At 51.3% G+C, this 22,002-nt stretch overlaps 1 protein-coding gene across 1 annotated transcript in view; it reads right to left on the bottom strand.

Annotated features, from left to right (window-relative positions):
• Positions 1–22,002, bottom strand: part of PRDM5 (PR/SET domain 5) — a 109,583-nt gene that overhangs the window by 29,603 nt on the left and 57,978 nt on the right. Inside the window, exons 6-12 of the mRNA XM_059695587.1 lie at positions 21,722–21,814; positions 21,394–21,515; positions 18,442–18,521; positions 15,258–15,342; positions 13,909–14,066; positions 4,476–4,569; positions 194–354 (exon numbers count right to left, since the gene is read on the bottom strand). Of these exons, the coding sequence (XP_059551570.1) occupies positions 194–354; positions 4,476–4,569; positions 13,909–14,066; positions 15,258–15,342; positions 18,442–18,521; positions 21,394–21,515; positions 21,722–21,814 (793 nt within the window). The remainder of the gene's footprint in view (positions 1–193; positions 355–4,475; positions 4,570–13,908; positions 14,067–15,257; positions 15,343–18,441; positions 18,522–21,393; positions 21,516–21,721; positions 21,815–22,002) is intronic.

Genomic DNA, 22,002 nt, shown 5'->3' on the forward strand with positions numbered 1-22,002 from the left:
CATTCAAGTGATTTAGTGTCACCACGAGACTTTAAACCACTGTCACGCGCATCCCCACTGGTTCCAAACCCCTCAGATCCGCGCATCCGTGGGAATTTGAAAATAACCCTGCGGGCTACCGTCCAGGCCCCTCGGCCGCCCGCCCGCAAGGCTGCCCCGCGCGAGGCCGGGAAGTGGAGCCCTGCCGGCGCACCTTCTTGTGGCTCCGCAGCACGGAGGGCGTGACGAAGGCCTTGTTGCACAGCTCGCAGCGGTGCTTCTTGTGTCGCTCGTGCACCACCTGCACGTGCACGCTCAGCGTGTCTTTCCTCTTGAAGGTCGCGTCACAGTGATGGCACTTGAAGGTCCTCTCACCTGGGAAACAGGAGGTCACAGGAGAGGAAATGAGGTGCCCCAGCGGGTCCCGCCAGCGGCCCGCACACACCTGCTGGTCTGGACCCCCCGCAGGTTGGCTTTAGGGCTCTGACCGCGTATCCCACCCATAAGGGGGAGTGGGTCACAACAAGCTGGGTTCCACGTTTAGAATCTCTGTGCGGCCAGGGAAGCCCTGTACCTTCGCATACTCTCAGCCTCTGCAGCTGGAAATGTGGGCGTTGAATTCATTTCCTGAGGGTCCTCAACTTGTTTTAAAAGTAAGTTTCCAGGGCAGGGGCTGGGGTTTGAGCTAAGTAGAGTCTTGTGGGGACAAAAGGCCTCTGTCAAGGAGAGGAGCTGCGCTGGGGACCCCTCATTTCTCCCCTCCATCGCACAACGGTCCACACGGCCTTCCAGGGCTGGGGCACGGGCAGCCTGGTCACTGGCAGCCAGCTGGGGGGCGAGGGCCTGAGGGAGACAGAGTGGCCGTCCCACCCCGGGACGGGGGCCTCCATCCCCCCGCCTGCCTCAGCACCCTCTCTGGGACTTGGTCTCAGGTATGTGGACGGGAGCCCCACAGTGGTCCTTAGTGGGCGTGAAGCTGCTGGGGGAGGGGTTCTGCCCAGGCTCTCAGACAGTCTGGGGGGACAGGGGAGCCTAGAGTGACAACTCCCAGCTTCTACCCTAGAGCAGCGGTTCTCAACCTGTGGGTTGTGACCCCTTTGGGGGTCGAACGACCCTTTCACAGGGGTTGCTTAAGACCATCGGAAAATACATATATAATTGCATATTGTTTTTGTGATTGATCACGATGCTTTAATGATGTTGCATTTGTGACAATGGAAGTGGGGGTCACCACAGCATGAGGAGCTGTGTGAAAGGGTTGCGGCGTGAGGAAGGTTGGGAACCACTGCCCTGCAGCCCCGGGTGCCTGCCTTCATTCGTGGCCTCGGCTGCAGGGGAAGCAGCTCAGGGAGCGCTCGGCACTTTCTAAAGTTCACGGAACGCCATCTCTCAGCTCTTCCTGGAACGTCGGGCTCTCGGTGCCCCTTTCCAGCACTCTGAGCGGGGAATGCGCACAAGCAGAAGACAGCGCCTCCCGCGGGAAGTCGTCAGTGCGCGTAGCCCACGGCCCTATGCGTGCGAGACGGACCGTCACCGGAATGCACGTTCCCCTTTAGAGAACAATGGCATTAGCACAGATTCACACGGTCACTGGGGCTAGCGACACAGGCAACTTTCTAGTCTCAGTGAGAGGTGGCGTCGGCCCAGCCCCCTACGCCTCCATCACAGCCAGCGTCCCTTTGGGCCTGTGGGGTCCTCGGGCTCCTTCCCAGCATATTGAAGGACAAAGAGAAGGGAAGGAGAAAGGGGGAGAAGGCAAGCCACCCCCCTTTGTGTTTTCCATTAGAAAGTGGTTGTTTCGTCTCTCAGAGGCCTGTTGAGATCTGGTGTTTGAGACAAAGTCACGTGGGGGCCACGCGGGAATCGCAGGCCGGGGCCGGTTCTGAGCGCTTCGTCTGCAGTTGCTTAGTGCGTCTGTGTCGTGGGGGGTGCTGTGGCGACCCAGTTTGTCTCTGGGTATCTCTTTAGCTAGATCTGAACATTTCTTTTGTGTAAAATGCAGAACCAGTGAGAGCAAAGTGAAGGATGAGTTGACACAAGGTTACGAATGTTAATTATACCAGATCTTAGTCAGGCACTGCAAGAAATTAAAAACCAAATCCTCCAAGATTGCGCCTGGCCAAGCATTTTCATTAAACTGTCAAGAGAAGCAAAATGCGCGGCCCTGAACAGCACCTCGCTACGCGGCACCTTTCCCCTCGCGCTTTCATTCCGGGGTTCTTGGCTTTAAAGTGTATCAGAATTTTAAAATTCTGGTATGAGATTTTTTTTTTATTTTACCAGGTTTCCTTGCCTCCAATTTATCCAATTTTCCCCCCCCATTTTAAAACCAAGAAGCTGGCTAGGAGCCTGCCTTTCGGCTTTCAGAATATTAGAAAATGGCAGTAATTTCCACAATAATTATGGCAAGTTTTCCTCATAACCGTAAGTGCACGTCAGTGTCTGATCACCACCTCCACGTGGTAAAGTTAAACAGGTTTAAGCGTCCTGTTGTGTAAGACACGGTCTGGTGTTTTGTCCTCCGTTTGCACCGCCCAGTTTCCCATCCTCCTTAAATCACTTGTTTCCTCGCCCAATTCCAGAGTCGACCTTTCTAACCACATGTCGTGATACAGCTTCATAAACCCCCTGATCAACGCGCCGATCAACTTTATATCAAACACACAGGCACAGCCCAGCCTCCGTGGCCTCAACCCTCTGCCTCAGACTGATCAGAACCAACAGGATGAAGTCAAAAGCATTGGATTCCTTCTCCGGAGAATTCCTTGCTGCTGTTAAAAATAAAACTTTGGCCCGGCCGGCGGGGCTCAGTGGTTGAGGGACGACCTATGAACCAGGAGGTCACAGTTCAATTCCCGGTCAGGGCACATGCCTGGGTTGTGGGCTCCACCCCCGTGTGGGGGGAGTGCAGGAGGCAGCCGATCCATGATTCTCTCTCATCATTGATGTTTCTATCTCTCCCTCCCTTCCGCTCTGAAATCAATAAAAAATATATATTTTAACAAATAATAAAATAAATAAAACTTCACCTATCCAAAGAAAAATTTCCCGAGTCTGAGGCCACGGTTGCGGTTGCAAGTGTTCAGAGTATGAATGAGGCTCCCGTGTGTAAGTCCTTGTTCTAAAACGCACTCATCTCAGAACAGTGGTCCTTCCCGACCCAACGACAGGGAGACAGGATGGAAGCGCCTGGTGTTCCGTGACACGCGGGGCTGATGAAAATTTAGAAGGAGAGCGGAGAGTCTGCTAAGAACATCCCCAGAGCAGCAAGGGGGCCGCAGGGCCTGCGGGCACAGCCCATGCTTTCTGTGGGAAAAGATGCCTTTCATTACCACCGTCAGCTCAGCTTTCATAAAAGCCTTAGCATCTTTATCATTCTGATTTCTCGATACTTCCATGGAGCAGAGAAAATTTCTTCCAAGATACTATCTTATCTGTGCAATCAGCTGTCAAGAATGAGCAACGACTTCGCTTCCCTCACAAATATTAAAAATGCAATCAGCAGTGGAACCTTCATCTGTGGAGGGTGATCTACCGAGTAAACAACTCCAATTAGAAGCAAGAAAAGCAACGGTGACTCGTGACACCGTTTTCCCTTCCATGTCAGGTGCCGTGGTCACGAACACCTGGACGGCGCCCCCGCTTGGCCCTTCAGCTGCGCGGTCGCACTTTCTCCTCTACAGTGTGGTGATGGCCTCGGCGAGGTGGCTGTGTATTCCGGGGTCCCCTCAACACGGCTCTGGGTGTGACGCTAGGCGGTCTTCCGTGGGGTGGGTGTGTCTGATAAAGGAAAACCGCACCCCTGCACCCCTGCCCAGGAAGGGCATGCTGAGCGGGAAAGAGCGGATGGACGCAGAGCTGGCTGCTCCCCACACTGCGAGCTGCTCCCCGCACAGCAAGCCAAGTCTGTGCTGCCCTCTCTGCACCCCATCCTCTCAGTTCCTCAACTCAGAGGTCACGTTCGATGTGACTCTGACCTTCTCCAACAGCAAAGGCCTGTGAGCTCCTGAAATCACATCGCTGCCCCCCCAGCCTCTGCTCTGTTTCCTTAGTCCTTCATGTAGGTCTCACTGGGCGGGGCCACACCTCGGTGAGATTTGCGGGTATGTAAGCCCCGGCCACCGCTACTCCCATCAAACTGCAAAACACTTCGGCAGCCAAGAATGTACAACCTTACATTTAAAAGGGACCAAAATGTCTGCTTTAGAGCAAATTTCAAAGCCACCTTTCAGGACACAGGCTATGTGTTCCATACAAACTAAATGACGGTGCGAGTGACATAAAATAAAATGTCTCCTAAAATGGCTGATCTTCCTGTGGGAAAACAAACAAGGACGAGGGAAGATGAGAGGTGATTACTGTCCTGTGTGCACAGCAGACAGCTCCTTGGGGTTGTGCTCCTGTGCCCGCCTGGCTGGGGACGGGGGATGGTGTGGGGGGGGGGAGACTAGTGCAAGGTCATCCATCCCGGGGCCCTGCCCGCCCGACGCACTTACTGTTGTGTATGAGCAGGTGTCTGTGCAGGGAAAACGGGGTCCGGAATAGGGCCTTGCATTCCTCGCACTGGAACGGCCTCTCCTCGGAGTGGGTCTGCGGAGGAGAAACTGAGTCAGGAGGACGCGGAGCCCGCACATCCACACAGGAAAGGGAGCTCCGGGTCCAAGTGAGAAAGAGGAGAGAAGGGGACGCGGCCCATAACCTGCTTCTCCCGGTGACCGCCGTCCACCCCAAACCACTCTCACCAACATGCTGTGCACACGGGGGACAAGCAAGTGTCCTTGCACATTCTCGCACCGGATAGACGTTTCACACGTGTTCACACATGGCCCAGGAAACAGTGCCCATGACACAAACACTCCCCAGTATGCAGCAGGGGTTTCCCGGGCTCTCGTCTGACAAGGGTGTCGTTTCTCTGTGACTGAAGCGCCTTGACTACCCAGGGCTTTAACTGCGGGGCCAGCGCCTCATCAGAAAGGGACAGGGCGACCGTTTCCACCACCCCGCCCCCCGCCACGTCAGTGACCACCTCCAGGGGACGTTCAGTCCTGGGCGATGCTCCCCCATTAATCCAGGACAGCCATTCGTTGTAATTAACGCTCGGTAGATGCGTTAAATGTTTATTTTGTGTCAGATGCGAACCACCTTCCATGAGTTAGTTCACTTAATTCTAGCAGCAACTCGGCGAATAATGCTCTACTGTCCCCATGTACAGATGAGAAGACTAAGGCTCCAACAGTCTCAGTCATTTGCTAACTGTCCAATCGCACAGATGCAATGAGCACCATTAAACAAAATATACTGATAAACAACAACTGCAAACCGCCTGCTAGATCTAAAACTCAAAAACGGAGCCCCTGCCTCCCAGCCTACACCAGCATTCATCCATTTGGCGAAAATCAGTGGCTAAAACCCGGTTCCACCATGAGTGGCAAGGTACCACCAACACGTCACAAGTCACACTGTGCCCTTATTACAATAAACAAATCACGTAACTGATGGGGTTTTATGATGCATGTGGGATAAAGATGAAGGGATCCCTTTAAAGGAAAGTCACCATTCACAGCATAGGGATTGACACATTTCCTTAGTCTGATGGACATTGTAACCCTACTAGAGGCGAGGCGCAGGTATGGTCCCTAGGCCTGGCCTGCAATCAAGGCCATCTCAGCCGGCCCCGCCCCCTGCTGCCACCCACCCCTGGTTCCCCATTCCCCATTGGATGATTGGTGCCTGACAGCCAGGGGAAGGGACCAAGGGGTTGGTTGTTCCAGCCCACTCGCCAGCCCCACCCCCGCTGCAGGTCGCCCTCTGTGTGTGTGGTGACTGGCGGGGTGGGGGCCTTGGTCTGGCACTGCCCGCATCCCCTGCCACCCATCCCCGGTTCCCCATTTGCCATCAGGTGATCTGAGCCTACTGGTTGGGGAAAAGGACCAAGAGGTGGTCAGTGTGCCTCATAGTGAGTGGCCCAGCGGTCATTATGGTCGTTCCGCCATTAGGGTCAATTTGCATATTACCCCTTTATTATACAGGATAAACATAGTGTTGCTGAGAAAGGTATGATCATGCCTGCTTTCGGTTGTGAAAAATATAGAGAAAGGATGAGAAGAACAAATACTTTAAAAATCAGGATAAGCTACAGATATTCGAATGTGCTATTTAAGCCACAGAATTTTAAAATGGCCCTGGCTGGTGGCTCAGTGGTTAGCGTGTCAGCCCACACACAGAAGGGTCATGGGTTCAATTTCCAGTCAAAAATCAATGGAAAAGCCCCAGACTGTTTGGCTCAGTGGATAGAGCATCGGCCTGTGGACTGAAGGCCCCAGGTTCGATTCCAGTCAAGGGCACGTGCCTCGGTTGCAGGCTCCTCCCCAGCCCGGGCCCTGATCAGGGCTCGTGCAGGAGGCAACCCATTGACGTGTTCCTCTCACATGGATGTTTCACTCTGCCTTTCCCTCTCTCTTCCACTCTCTCTAAAAATCAATGGAAAAATATATCCAGGTGAGGATTAACAACAACAAAATATCAATGGAAAAAATACCTTAGAATGAGGATTAATCAAACAAATAAAAAACAAATCTAAAATGATAGGTGGAAATAAGTAGATTAATAAAATAGAAAAAAGAATAGTTTTCTTTTATTACAAAAATACATGACCATTTAATATATGAAAATGTGGCATTTCAAATCGATAGGAAGACTGTAACATGTTTAGTAAATGGTTTTTAGGCAACCCTATAGAAATTCAGAAAAAATAAGTTTGGTCTAGTTCACACCCCTTACAATAAGATAAATTTCATTTCAATTTAGGTGTTTGTTTGTTTTTAAGTTTGGAATAAAACCCTAAGCATACTAGAAGAAAATACAGTGAATTTTAATATAATTTTGGTGCTCACTTCGGCAGCACATATACTGAAATTGGAACGATACAGAGAAAATTAGCCCAGCAGGCATGGCTCCGTGGTTGAGCGTCAACCTGTGGACACAGGCCCGGGTTGTGGGCTTGATCCCCGTGTGAGGTGTGCACGAGGCAGCCGAACAGTGACTCTCTCTCATCATGGATGTTTCTCTCTCTTTTCTCTCCCTTCCTCTCTCTGAAATCAATAAAAATATATTTTTAAAAAAGGGAGAGAAGATTAGCATGGCCCCTGTGCACGGATGGCATGCCGACCGGTGCAGCCTTCCATAGTAAATATGTACATACGAACTTTGAGTGGGGGAGGCTTTCTAGGCATGTCAGAACCTGGATATTAACAGGAGAGAAAGCATTAAATTTTAAAATGCGAGGCAAGACGGTCTGAAACCTCGGGTTGCTCCAGGCTTCCAAAAACATTACATCCCACCCTACATCGGGCTTCCTCTTTCTCCAAATCCAGGGCGAGACACTGTGGATATGACGTAGGCGGCTGAGTATGAGAGAACGTGGGACAGCAAAGTGCTTTGCAACTGGATTAAGCGAACCACAGCCACCACAGCGAGATACCAGCTGGAAGTCAGCAGCATATTTGAGCAGCAACCTGTCCACCGAGCCAGGTGAACACACACCTTTGTCACGGACCCGCCACCGCCACCTGGGCGCAATGGCGTGCGGTGTGGACGTCTCAGCGTTTAAGCCGCAAGTGCTATCGCTCAGAGGACCCTGGAGACCACTTGTGGTGAGGACGGTAGAGGGACAATGCTGCCACGCGTGGTCAGACGACTTCCGTCCCCAAGATGAATTTCCTTTCTTGTTGTTTATTTATTTCTTTTTGTTGCTAATCCTCACCTGAGAATATTTTTCCATTGGTTTTAGGAAGAGTGGACGAGAGAGGGAAGGACGGAGAGAAACATCGATGTGAGAGACATATGACTGGTTGCCTCCTGCATGAGCACTGACCAGGGCCGGGGAACCTGCAACCCAGGTACGTGCCCTTGACCGGAATTGAACCAGGGGCCCTCTGGTCCGCAGGCCGACACTCTATCCACCGAGCCAAACCGGCGAGGGCCCCGAGAAGATTTCACAAGTACCCGGTGAAACTCAGCTTTTGGGAAGTGACTTAGCTTTCCATTTTTCGCCTCTAAAGGGAGACGAACTTTTCACCGACCTCAATCGCATCATCCTTGAGCTATAGCTCATCCGTTCAAATGCCAAGTCACTGATGGCACCACCATCTGCCGCTGTAACGGTGAACGGGTCCCCGCACCAGCCGATGAAATAGACCCTGGATGCGCCACGTCTGATGCCAGTGCAGATGCGGAAACACACGAGAAAACGTGTCACACTATTCATCACACCTAATACAATGTCACCAAAGTGCAGCATAACTTTCATATCATAATTTCCAAATCAGCACACTTCCAGCCACACAGACCAAATATTAATTTCATGAGCACAGAAGACAGGTTTCATCAGGCCACTGGCAGTTGAGATGATGACCTGCTCTCAGTCACAGCCACGGCTCCACAGCACCAGCCTCTGCGGAGATGGTCTTCTTCCCGGGGTCACGCAGCAAAGCAAGAGAACCTTCGTGAAATTCAGAGAAAGCACGGAGAGAAAATAAACGTGGAGAAAATACTCCAGGAATATGTGTGTTAGAGCCGGTCTCTTTTTAAAAGAGAGAGCTTTGTTATTAACGACTCATGTCTGCATATCAGAAGCACGTTACCGCCCCATCGGGTCACAGAATAAACCGAAAGCCGCCTACAACGTGCGTCATCTGGCTGTTAACAAGGCCTGTGAATTAAGTTTTTACTGTTGGCGTTATAACTGGCTTCCTTCCTCGGCCTCCATCTCACAAAAGCGAAGGCAACTGGAGAGATAGAAAAGCAATCTGTTTCGCTGAGCTCCACACAGGAACAAGGCAGCTCGCTCCACACAGAGAATTGGGATTATGAAATGTCAGCGATGTTCCTACAGAATTACCACCCGTGCGGCCAAGCCCAGCCCTTGCACTGCTTACAAGACACAAGTCCATTAGCACAAAGCCATAACCCAGGGAGCCAGCTCTAAATCCCACAGCCGTAAGGGCACCGAAGCGGGCAAAGGGCACTTGCCAGCAGAAGGGACGCCCCTAACTGTCAAGAGTCTTCCTGGGAGGCCGCGATTAGGTTCCCGCTCAGGGCGCGTGCCCCCCACACTGCCCAGAGATGCTCCCTCAGGCTTCTAACCAAGATGCTTCTAACACAGTGTTTCTCAACCTTCCTAATGCCAGGGCCCTTTAATACAGTTCCTCATGTTGTGGTGACCCCCAACCATAAAATTATTTTCGTTGCTGCTTCAAAACTGTAATTTTGCTACTGTTATGAATCATCATGTAAATATCTGATATGCAGGATGTATTTTCATTGTTACAAATTGAACATAATTAAAGCAAAGTGATTAATCACAAAAACAATATGTGATTATATGTGTGTTTTTCGATGGTCTTAGGCGACCCCTGTGAAAGGGTCATTCGACCCCCAAAGGGGTCGCGACCCACAGGTTGGCGACCGACAGGTTGAGAACCGCTGTTCTAACAGCACTGCTTCCAACAAGGACCCTCTGGCTCACCACACTGGCATTAACTTAAAAGTCTGCCTCTACCGCCAGCCAGTGTGGCTCAGTGGTTGAGCGTTGACCTATGAACCAGGAGGTTATGGTTCAATTCCCAGTCAGGGCACCTGCCCGGGTTGTGGGCTCGATCTCCAGTAGGGGGTGTGCAGGAGGCAGCTGATCCATGATTCTCTCTCATCATTGACGTTTCTACCTCCCTCTCCCTTCCTCTCTGAAATCAATAAAATTATATTTTTTAAAAAGTCTGCCTTTACCGTGTCTGCCATGGATTAGCTGCCCGATCCTAACAAGTGTATTCTCTCTTCCACGATGAAGCTCTGTGATTATAGGGAAGCAGCAACCCTGTCTTTCCCCCACCCCCACCCCCACACTGTGCAGGTAGCACACTGCAGCCCCCTCATCTGCTAGCCTACAAAGGCAGGTGGTGTGAGCACAGGTACCGCCTGATCAGACCCCTACAGGAACACCCGCTGCGCCCCCTGCAGCAGATGCAGGAGGAGAAACCCACGCAAAGGTTGAGTCAAGTGGCCGCGATGCAGCGATCGGGACTGACGTGTAGTCTCCAATGTGGCCCCTTCCGAAGAAATTGTCAAGGATGCTTTTTGTTACTACGCAAAACGTACCTTATGCTTTTAGAGCCTAATCCATAACCTATTTAGAGAGAGACCTGTCCTTTCCTTTAAGAGCTACAACATTTCACCTGAGCAAAGTCTGATCTGCAGCGATTAGGTTCTTGTTTAATGAACATGAACTGTTTGACCAAAGACATACTTTCTATAACAAAAATCCAACACGTACACACACGTGGACACAGACACAGACACACATTATTCCATTAAATGACCCTCATTCCTACCCTTTCTGTGCTATTTTTAATGGCTACCCCGTGGCTCCTTGAACTGACTCCAAGACCCACAAAGTGGCCATGGCCCAGAGTTTGGAATTCACTGGATGAGTTTTCGCAGGAGGCCCCGTGGAATTATTCCGAGAGGTGTGACTACAGGTCCCGGCAGGCCAGTAGAGTTCACCCCTGGAAGGTTAGGAAAAGGGTCTTTATTAGCCTAGACACAGCTCTGTCCCCAGCAGCTTGTGTGTGGCGTCATCAGGACAAGTCCTCTGTGCACGCTGCCACCAGCACACGAGGACTGCCAGCCCCCGGGTCTCAGCGGGTCCTGCCAGTCAGGCGTCCTGCCTGGGGGAGGAGGCTCACCCTCCCCAGTTCTGTTTTGCAATAAGTTTGATAGTGAATAAGGCGGAGGGTGAAGACTAACTGAGCAGTGTCTGTGTCTGTGGTTCTGAACCGCCTGCCCAATTGTGATTGACAGGATCTCAATATACTTGGATGTAGACAGACAGTCTTTACTTTAGCTGCATCCTAAACGACAGCTATGAATCAGGCCCAACGATGACCGAAAGGACCAGGGAGAAGGGAGACTAACGCTGACCCACATGACCGGCAAGAGGATGCAGAGAGCCGTTCCGTTTCAGAGACAAAAAATCACTCCTTCAAAATGTCACTGCCTACTGTCATACCCACAAGGAAAGAGTCCATTCCCTTTTCAAGCAAACCTAAAGGTTATACTAACTGACCGAAATAAATAAGTATAATAAAAATGCATAGGTTACATAATAAAAAACCGACCAAAAGTGTCCATTGCTTTACAATAACCACCGTCGGTCATGCTAAATGAAGCCGTCGGTCTGACTCGTAATGGTTTTTCCTGCTTGCGTTACACATCCCCATTTTTCCGTTTCTTAACTAACTGGCCACTTGGGACTCACGAGAGAAGAAAAGGTTAATTCGCTTTTTTCACATGACGCTTGGAGACCATTGCGGACAGTTTCCCGAAACCAAGGCAAACACGTGCTAGGACCAGACACGGCGAGCGCGCGTGGGTCCGCAGCGAAGGCTCGAGGGGGCGTCCGCTTTGGACACTGCAGGCCTCGCCGTTGCTGTCCTTCCCAAGACGTTATTACTTCCATATGATTTATGGCCCCCAGTATGAGCGATGGTGCTGAGAGCACGGGCCAGATCCCACATGGCACATAACAGCAGCCAAACTGTGAAAAACTCATAAATGCGGGCAGATCAGTTTCATCAAAGAGAGAGCGCGAGAGTTCCAGCGGCCGAGCAGGAAGCGGGCCTGGGGCGTGTTCCCGTCACGCAATTCCAGAGGCAGAAGGTGGGCGCCCGCCCGACATCTGAGGCCGCGCTCAGCACGCGGCTCGAGAAACCGGGCAGCGGCCACCCGAGACACCATCAGTCAAACCTGCTCCCTCCTGGTAAGGCGGCCTCTTTCTACTTCTTGGTGGATGAACACGGAACCTGAAACCCTGACTTTGTAGATGATGTCAATAGAGATGTCTTTGGAAAGTCCCAACAAACGCTGGAATAACTACAGCTGGTCCTTGAACAACAGGGTTTGGACGGTGTGGGTCCACTTACAGGCAAGGTTTTTGTTTTGTTTTCTGTTGTTTTGTTTTTCAGTAAATACTGTAAATGTACTTTTGTTTCCTTATGGTTTTCTTAACTTTTTCTTTTCATGTCTGTGCGTTTCATTGTCTCACTTTATGGAAATAATACAGTGTACAGTGCACATAACATACAAAGGCTGTGTTAACCGACTGTTTATGTGATCTGTCAGGCTTCCTGTCAACAGCGGGTTCTCAGCATTGAAGTTTTTTTGGGGGGGTTAAAAATTATACAAGAGTTTCGACGATGGGGGGGTCGGCGCCCCTAACCTCCACATTGTTCAAGGTCAACTGTATAAATCCAATGGAATATTGCAAGTGGGGGAAAAAGTAACGAATTACTTTAAAAGATAGTATATACATGACCCTTAACAGCACGCTTCCATCAACCAAAATCAATAAGCAGATATTTATTACACCACAAATGCATGTTAACAGACATTTCTGAGATGTTGAGTCTCTTTGGACAAATTTTCTAAATTCAATGCAAACATTACCTATTACATACACAAGGTACGTAAGATAAAACTGAACATTCCGAAACAAGAGCTTGCGGAAAGTGTAGGAAACGCAAACAAAAATCAACAGAGAAAACTGAGGGATGACAGCGTGAAGCAAGTCCTGTTGGGAGGAGGAAGGGAAGGGGGGTTAGAGGTCACACCCATGAGGACCAGTGTCAGCTGTTCCAGGTGTGGTGGACAGAGTGAGGACGGGAAGCTGCTGAGGTCGAAATGACGGGGCGGGGGGCGGGTTGGGGGCGGTGTGCTCTGACTTACCCAGCACTGGGATCTGCTAATAACACGAGAGCCCAGAGGGGCGGAGCAGGTGAGCTCGGGGACGCTCACCTGGCAGCAGGGACGGTTGTGGGAGGTGGGGAGACGAGAAGCCTCCTTGACGGGCATGACCGTGATGCCAGTCAGCAGGACGGTAACACAGCGTCTGACTGCGAAGGGGTGGGATTAGGCGGAGGAGAGAAGCTTTAAGAACTGCCTTCTCGCCCTGACCGGTTTGGCTCAGTGGATAGAGCGTCGGCCTGTGGACTGAAGGGTCCCGGGTTCGATTCCGGTCAAGGGCATGTACCTTGGTTGCGGGCACATCCCCAGTAGGGAGTGTGCAGGAGGTAGCTGATCGATGTTTCTCTCTCATCGATGTTTCTAACTCTCTATCCCTCTCCCTTCCTCTCTGTAAAAAAACCAATAAAAATATATTTTTTTAAAAAAAGAAGAACTGCCTTCTCATCCCAAAAAGGGGCTAAAATTAAAAGAAGGCGCAGGGTCATTCTATGCTTTTGTTGTGAACAAAACCAGGAAACTCCGAGAGAGGTTATGGGAGCAAAAGGCAGGACAAGGTCCTCCCGGGACATGCGAAACGCTTCGGGTCAGAGAGAGGCCCAGTCATGGGTCAAGCAAGCGGCCCCAAGTGCGGGTCTGAAGCTTGGACTCAAGAAGCAAGTCCGCCAGGATTCGTCAGGAGAGAGTTGGTGGCAGAGGTCACAGCTGGGGCCGACACAGAGAAGACAGGAGAGGACCAGCCAGGGCTCCGGCCAGGCCCTGGGAGGGACCCGGGCGTGGGGAGAGCCTGGAGGCAGACCTGTGCGCAGACTGCACCCCGTGCATGCAGCAAGGGAGGGATTGTGGGAGGGAGCGTGAGCAGCGTGTCCCACCTCAGGGGGAGGAGGAGGAAGCCTGCGTGACTAGTGCCGTTCCGAAGAGAGGACACAGGACCCTCTGAGTGTGCGGAGAGCGGTCTCAGAGGGTGGGGGAGAGACACGGGGTCCCCAGGCCACGGCCCGAGGGAGGGCTCAGCCACAGCACAGTCTCCCCAGCTGTTCCAGGGACGGCCGGCCCCCGACATACAGAAAGGACTTCAAGGAGAAACGACGGGAAATCAGGGCAGCGCGTCGGGAAATCAGGCAGCGGCAGCGTTACCTTCTTGTGGTTCTTGTACACGTTCCGGTGGGCGAAGCCCTTCCCGCAGTGCTTGCACTTGTAGGGCTTGTCCTCGCTGTGGATCACCTTGTGGGCGCCTACCTGGTCCAGCCGCTTGAAGGATTTATTGCAAATCTCGCAGCGATAGGGCCGTTTCTCTGCGGAGAGGGAGTGCAGACCCCTCAGATCGACGTGGAGCGAAGGAGCGAAAACAGCCTCCCCTCCCAGGACTCCTCACGGGAACGACACTGAATGTGATGGAAGCACCTGCAGGGCCCCCACCGCCGCCCACCGGTGCTGACGGGCCTGCTCGCCAGGAAGCGGAGCTGGTTCGTAGAGACCCGCTTCGTACACTGCTGGTGCGAAGAGCTTAGATATAAAGACAATTAAAGTCCAACGAAGAAATCCCACTTCCAAGAGGAAAACCTGCCAGGAGGTGCGAGCTTCCATCAAGGCCACACTCCGGTGCGAGGCGTGGCCTGGCCATGATGGACATGAGGACTTAAAGGACAGACCTGCCTCCTGCTGGGCCAGGAGTCCGGCCCGGGAGACACCACGCCCCGAGGCGGCCCTGGAACCCCTGTGCTCACACTCCTCATGCTGACAACGAGGCAGAGAGATGCTGTTTGTTTCTCACAAAGCCCTTCTGAGGGGCACCCGTTCCGACCTCTCAGGTTCATTTGTCTCTATCTCCTAACGAAGTGGACATTCAGCGACACTGTGACCTTCATGGCCTCACGTTACCGACTTCCTGAACTCCAGAAAGAGACCTCACAAAGCACAAATCATCCTCAGAGCTGGCTTTTTAAAAATCTGTATCACAGACCCCTTTCTGGTGCAAGCGTGCTTGCACTGAAACTATGACTTTAAAAAACAACATCCTCAAAGTGGATGTCTGAGCATCTCACTAACGTTTACCGGGACCTCGGTGAGACGGGAAACGCATCTCAAGATGGAGGGGCTGCAACTGCGGCCGCGGTCCCCGGGGTCAGGCCCTCCACAGGCTACAGACAGAAACCAGCTCGGTTCCCTTCCCGGCAGCTGTGAAGCGTCTGAACCAGTGTCCCGTGTCACAGATGAAGAATACAGAGCCTGAGGCTCAAGCAGGACTGAGGAACAAACTAAAGGGGGGCTTGGAAGACCTTCGGAATCACTGAGACCAGCCACCCTGGCTCCTTAGACAGGCTGAGGTCCAGTGAAGTTAAGTAACTTGTTCAAAACCACACGGCTGGGGAATGGCTGCGCCACAACCAACAGCCAGGTCTCCTGCCGACCTCTCTCAGCGCTCCTGAGTGACAAGGCAAACATCGGTAGTGATTTCAACAGAAAGTTAAAAACATGTAATTTACCTGAGTGGGTGATCATATGACGCTTTAGCTGATTCGCCGAAATGAATTTCTTCATACATTCTTGACAATCAAATATCTCATGGATCTGAAAAAGGTTAAATCGACAGTTAAATCAACTGTCAAAGCCACATACGTTTCATAGAGCTCAAATAAAAGTATAAACATGCGGAAGTTGCTACGGCAATAACCCAAACTATATATTATAATTCAGCCCTAATCTGTTCATTCTATCCTATGTATATTAAAACTAGAGGCCCAGTGCACAAAAATCGTGCACTGGGGGGTGGGGGTGTCCCCCAGCCCTGCCTGCGCCCACTCGCAGTCCTGGACCCCTCACTCCTTACCACCTGCCTGCTCGCTGCTCCTTAGCACTGCCGTGGAGGCAGGAGAGGCTCCCGCCATTGCTGCTGCACTCGCCAGCCATGAGCCCAGCTTCTGGCTGAGCGGGGGGTTTCCCTGTGGGAGCACACTGACTACCAGGGGGCAGCTCCTGAGTTGAGCGTCTGTCTGTCCTTCCCCCGCCCCCGTAGTCAGTGCGCATCATAGCTACCGGTCGTCCTGGTCGTTCCGCCGTAACGGTCACTTAGGCTTTTATTATATAGAAGATTGCAATGAACCTAAGTTAATTAGTAAACCCATGTCATCTATAATAATAAAAGCATAATATGCTAATTAGACCAGGTGCCCTTCCAGATATGCCTCCTTCTGGACAAAGCTGCAGCGGGTGGATCTGTGGCAGAAGCAGCAGAGGCCCCCCGCCTGAATTTTGTGCATCGGGCCTCTAGTTAAAAGAAAATACGATTGCACACTGTTTAACTCTGTAATACTGCTGACCTATCTAGTGCATAGTAAAGCTAGCCTTTCTGTAAAGCATCACACAGTGTGTTATCACAGCAGAGCCGCTGGGCCCTGGCAGAGAGGAAGGTCACGGCAAAGTCCTGTCCAGGCACGGATGGCAGTGCGTGGTGAGCAACGAGGGGAAGGCCGTTGTCTCCCGGCAAATGGCCCCCTTGATCTAAGTGGCCCTAAAAAGAGGGAGCAAGTGGGGACACAGAACCCAGGTCTGCAGTCTTGGCCTACATTCTGAGCCTGACGAATGGCAGGTCGGAGGCTCACAGCCACCTTCGTTTTGGTCAGAGCTGACGCTTGGTGAGTCGGCCAAGGCAGTTGTGAAAAGCAGGGAAAAGGGAGAGAAACAAGGAGAAGCAAAAGATGCCATCCCACTCGTCTGACTTGCATCCCTGGATGCAGGGCATCTAATCTGGTCAGGAGATGGGCGGGGTCAGAGAGCTCCAGGTCCCTGGGAAAGCCAGGCGGGTCACACAGCACTCCCACGGCCAGGCCCACGTGGTGCAGAGACCCTGCACAGGACATCTGGAAGGTAGTCTCTTCCACCATCTGAGGCCCACACATAGGAGCAAGGGTACAGCATGCACTGTTTATTTAAAGATAGTAAGTACAGGTTCATATTCTTAAACTACATTTCTATAACACGTGAATAATGCCCTTTATGATGGCAAAATGCTCTAAGAAAGATGAGATGCCTTCTCAGCCACACATAAATGAAATCGTATTTATTTTCATTTTTAATGCTAAACTTTTACTAGAATCTACAACATAAAAATGATTAATGCATTTATAAAATGGAAACTTAAAATACTGCACAATAATAATCATATTTGTATACTTCTAACTCTCATGGCTCCTGAATCATGAAACACTTTTAAAGGTTGAATTGAACTGATATTACCCAAATTATAAAATAGAAAGCATTTACTGTGCATGAAAGCAATTTTGCATTAAATATCTTCTTTATAGTGGAAAATTCAGGTCAAAGCTATTTTCAAAACTCCTAAAAAGGTTTAATAAAACAACCAGATTTAAAGTGAAAATGATAAGTAATGCTATTTATTTATGCCTAACGTTAAGTAACGTACATAAATGTCCATTGATATGGGGAGTAATAACACTAATTTCAATCCCAAAATAAGTAATTTTCAAGAAGGATCACGCCCCAACCGGCTTGGCTCAGCGGTTGAGTGTTGACCTAAGAACCAGGAGGTCATGGTTCGATTCCTGGTCAGGGCATGAATGATTCTTTCTCATTATTGATGTTTCTCTCTCTCTTTCCCTCTCCCTTCCTCTGTGAAATCAATAAAAATATATTTGAAAAAATAAGGATCAGAGTATATCTTATTGGAATATAGGATAGTATACAGTAATGTAGGCTATTACACTACCAGTGGTTCTCAACCTTCTGGCCCTTTAAATACAGTTCCTCATGTTGTGACCCAACCATAAAATTATTTTCGTTGCTACTTCATCGCTGTAATTTTGTTACTGTTATGAATCGTAATGTAAATAAATATCTGATATGCAGGATGGTCTTAGGCGACCCCTGTGAAAGGGTCGTTCGACCGCCAAAGGGGTCGTGACCCACAGGTTGAGAACCACTGCACTAGACGAAAATGTAATTCGGCATCGTCTTAAAGCACCACCTCCTGGCAATGTGAAATACTGCCACCAACCTCTACTAGACATTAGAGGTCCCCAACCATGTGGATCGGTCAAAGCTGCTTATGGCTTCAAAAGGGCTAAGTCAGAGGCGCGAAGCAGATGCCACCTCGAGCTCATCAGTGACATTAATATCCTTAGAGACAACGTGGGTGCTGTTCTCCACCCCCACCAGCCAGGATCGAGATCTACCAAGATCTGAACAAGCAGCAAGGATCACGCTTGTAGGAAAAGGAAATATTCAGGAACTACGTCTACTGATTCTGAACAAGAGCTCAGAATATTCTCTGGACGAGGTCACTCTTCTCCATCTCGGTCTTTCATGTTACTGTGTTTGTATTGAAATCAATGACAATATGCCAAAACCGGTTTGGCTCAGTGGATAGAGCGTCGGCCTGCGGACTGGAGGGTCCCAGGTTCGATTCCAGTCAGGGGCATGTGCTTGGGTTGCGGACACATCCCCGGTAGGAGATGTGCAGGAGGCGGCTGATCGATGTTTCTAACTCTCTATCTCTCTCCCTTCCTCTCTGTAAAATTTCAATAAAATATATTTAAAAAAAGAAAAGAAATCAATGACAATATAAGAAATCAACTTAGATGTACACGGCAGACACCATACATGACTAAAAACATCGGACGCTCCGTGGGCAATCATCTTCATGCCACTGACCTTCCTGTGCTCCTGCAGGCTGGATGCTGAAGAACACTTTTTATTGCACACGGAACAGATGAGCTTTTTCTTAGGATCTCCTGAAACAGAAACAAAACACCACCAAGAGCTAAATGAGGCGCATCGGAAGTAGAGTTTCTCAGCATTTCCTCTTCATGTCGTCTCATCTTCCTCCTAGCACTGGAGTCCTAGCTCCTCCCAGAAGAGATCGGGGGACAGTTTGTGACTATTCACCTGAGAATGGAGATAAATGCTATCGCCCGTAAATACAAAATCTCAGTGAGCATCCACAGGATCTGGGCGAAGGGGAAAGGTGGGAAGGGGGCTAAGGGAGTCGGCACCTTCACTCTGCTTTGTCCTGGGTGACCCTAAAGGTTCTCTCCATCCTCCCAGCATCCCTAGGTTCAAGGACAACAGCTCCTACCAAGCCAACACTAGCCTGTACACTACTTCAGTTTTCCTGTATTCAGGCAAATCTGATATCTGACTTTCAGATTCCATTTTCAAAAATATTCAGGGCCCACCCTAGCCAGTTTGGCTCAGTGGATAGAGCGTCAGCCTAAGGACCAACAAGTCCCAGGTTCAATTCTGGTCAAGGGCACAAGCCTGGGTTGCGGGCTCCATCCCCAGTAGGGGGCATGCTGGAGGCCGCCAATCAATGATTCTCTCTCATTATTAATGTTTCACTCTCTCTCCCTCTCCCTTCCTCTCTGAAATCAATAAAAACATATTAAAAAAACAACAACTCAGCTTCTCTCTTCTCAGCATCTTCAACTCATATCCCTAAAAGGACCATCTGTCACCATCAGTGTAACAGCGGGGCGACCGTCTCTCTCCTGGAATACCGGCCTTCCCAGCAAAGGATCCCACCGCCCTGTGTGGACACTGCTCTCAAGATGGAATATCCCTTCCCCAAAAGTCTGTGCCAGCCACGGAGGAAAGAAAGACGCAAGAGAGGCTCAAAACCAAACAGACGGGGTGCCAGGCCCAGCGAAGGGTGGGCACGGCGACCTCTGGCTGCACAGTAAGCCCCACATTCTCCATGACCCGCCCCCTGCAGAGCAAAACAAACACTTCGCTTCATAAACGCTTTCCTACTACAAAACCGCCAGGGGCTTCCAGAACGAGTAGGATTATAAGGCCCAAGGCCAGTGACCAGCTGCCTCAGAGCTGGGGCTGGGGGAGCCCAGGCTGGAGACCGCTCGCCCGGCGACAGCAGGAACGCACGGTCCCAGAGGTGTTTCCGCATCTGGCCTTTCACTTACGCCGCAGACTCACTTCACAAACGACAAGAAAGATTTGCTGTAACACATCACAGACGGAGACGGAGAAAGGGAGAAGAGCGTGTTACACCCGACAGCTCGACACGGACGATGAAGGCGGGCCATGCAGAGCCAGGAGCCAGGAGTACAGACAATGCAGCCTCCTCAGACCCGCACACGCCCTCCAGGAAAGGGACAACACAGCCCTGCGGATGGAAACTTCTGCTTGAAACTTAAATATGTTAAAACTAGAGGCCCGGTGCATGAAATTCATGCACTGCGGGGGGGGGGGTGTCCCTCAGCCCAATATCCTTAGCATTGCAGTGGAGGCAGGAGAGGCTCATGGCCAGCCGTGAGCCCGGTTTCTGGCTGAGTGGTGCTCCCCCTGTGGGAGAGCACTAACCACCAGGGGGCAGTTCCTGCATTGGGTGTCTGCCCCCGGTGGTCAATGTACATCATAGCAACCGGTTGTTCTGCTGTTTGGTCGATTTGCATATTAGCCTCTTATTCTATAGGATTTTATAATGAGATTAAGCATTTGGAAATTGTATTATAGGCACTGAAAAAACACTCGAGGGGCTGTGCACTTTAACAGAGTTTAAAACTGCATTCCAGTCAGATTTTACTGACTTTAGTATTGTATATTCTACACCAAAGACACTTTTGTTGAGCTGGCTCTTACAGTTAAATTAGGGACTATTAACAATCTTAAAGGGCCACAGATGCATGGGCATTCCGGACGCTGTTTCCAGACCGGTCCTTCCTCCACCAGGGCTCACACGCAGCTCACACCCAAGGGGGCTCACACGCAATGCAGCTCACACCCGAGGGGGCTCACACACAATGCAGCTCACACCCGAGGAGGCTCACACGCAATGCAGCTCACACCTGAAGGGCAGCCCAGACCAGGTGGAAGTGCCAGCTCATTCGCTCACACCAGCCGCCAGCACCCAGCGTGTCAGCATTAGAGACAAGGCACAAACAGGGACAGTGAGGCTGACCCTGATCACCCTCCTCTCCTGAATGCGAAGGTCGTGGACAAGAAATCCAGTTTCCTCGTATCAGAAAGACATGCCACTCACTTCCCAGAAGCTGAGGCAGCAGGATGCCCTGGGGGAAGTGGATGCAGCAGGGGCTCTGGGACTGCCCTCTCCTTTAAGGACACGCCTCCCGGGGAGGAAAGCGAGCTCTGAGGGTGCGGGGTCTGCTTGGCTCAGTGCAGTGCATTCGGTCCCTGAACCGAAACAGTCACCAGGTGTCAGGCGGATGCAACCCCGTGACGGTCGCCTCTCACGCCTGCGTCGCTGTTTACCCAGCCATCGGAAGAATCCAACGGCATCTGCTGTCCTCATCCAAACAGTCAATCAACCCCCATGGCACAAGGCAGCCAGTCATTCTCCCCGACAGAGGAGGAGAAGCGTTAAAAAGCGGAATTTTCCTTTAAGGATAAGAACGCAGATGGACTCAGGCAGGAAAACGACAAATTCTGCCAAAATCGAATTGGAAAAGAAACAGTGTCAGGGGAAAGGGAACGCCTGTCCGCACATGCGTGGAGGGAAGGCCAGCTGTCCGCTCCACAGCGACAGACAGAGGGCTGCAGACAGACAGACAGACAGATAGACAGCTGTGGACAGACAGACGGCTCGGCCGGGAGGGGACGCCCGTCAGAGCCCCCTCCAGGACCCCTCACCCGCGTGGACGTTTTCCTGGTGTCTCTTCAGGGCATCCCTGCTCTTCAGCCGCTTCCCACAGCTGCCGGCCTTGCACACGAACCTGGCTTTGCCCCTGCACGTCTCCTGGTGCTGCTCGCAGCTGCGGGGCAGGGAGAGGGGCCAGAGGCGGCTTTGAGCGCATGCCCCAGCCCGGGCCGGGGTTACCATGTGCATTACCGGGCAGAAAGGACAGCGTTTCAGGTCTGTAGCCTGGAACACCGAGCCACGGAGAGGCCTGACGCGTGCACTCCACACTGACCCGCGGGGACCCTGTGACCCCACAGCCCTCTGCTCACCCACACACACCTGGGCGCCGAGCTGAAGGGCGCGTTGCAGGCGGAGCACTGGAAGCTTCGGGGGGAGTCCTTCGGGCTGCCTTTGGCCGGGCACTGAAGAGCACTGAGGAGGAAAGACAAGGAACAAAGACGCATGAAATCGCCTCTCTCTGAACAGTCAGGGAGCGCGTTAAGACTGGGAGGAGACCCTAACTTAACTGTAAGAGCCAGCTCAGGTGTAGGATATATAAGACCAAACTCAATAAAAGCTGACCGGAACGCAGTCTTAACCTCTGTTTAAAGTGCGCAGTC

Source organism: Myotis daubentonii, chromosome 5 (genome assembly GCF_963259705.1).
Source record: "Myotis daubentonii chromosome 5, mMyoDau2.1, whole genome shotgun sequence".
Taxonomy (NCBI): Eukaryota; Metazoa; Chordata; class Mammalia; order Chiroptera; family Vespertilionidae; genus Myotis; species Myotis daubentonii.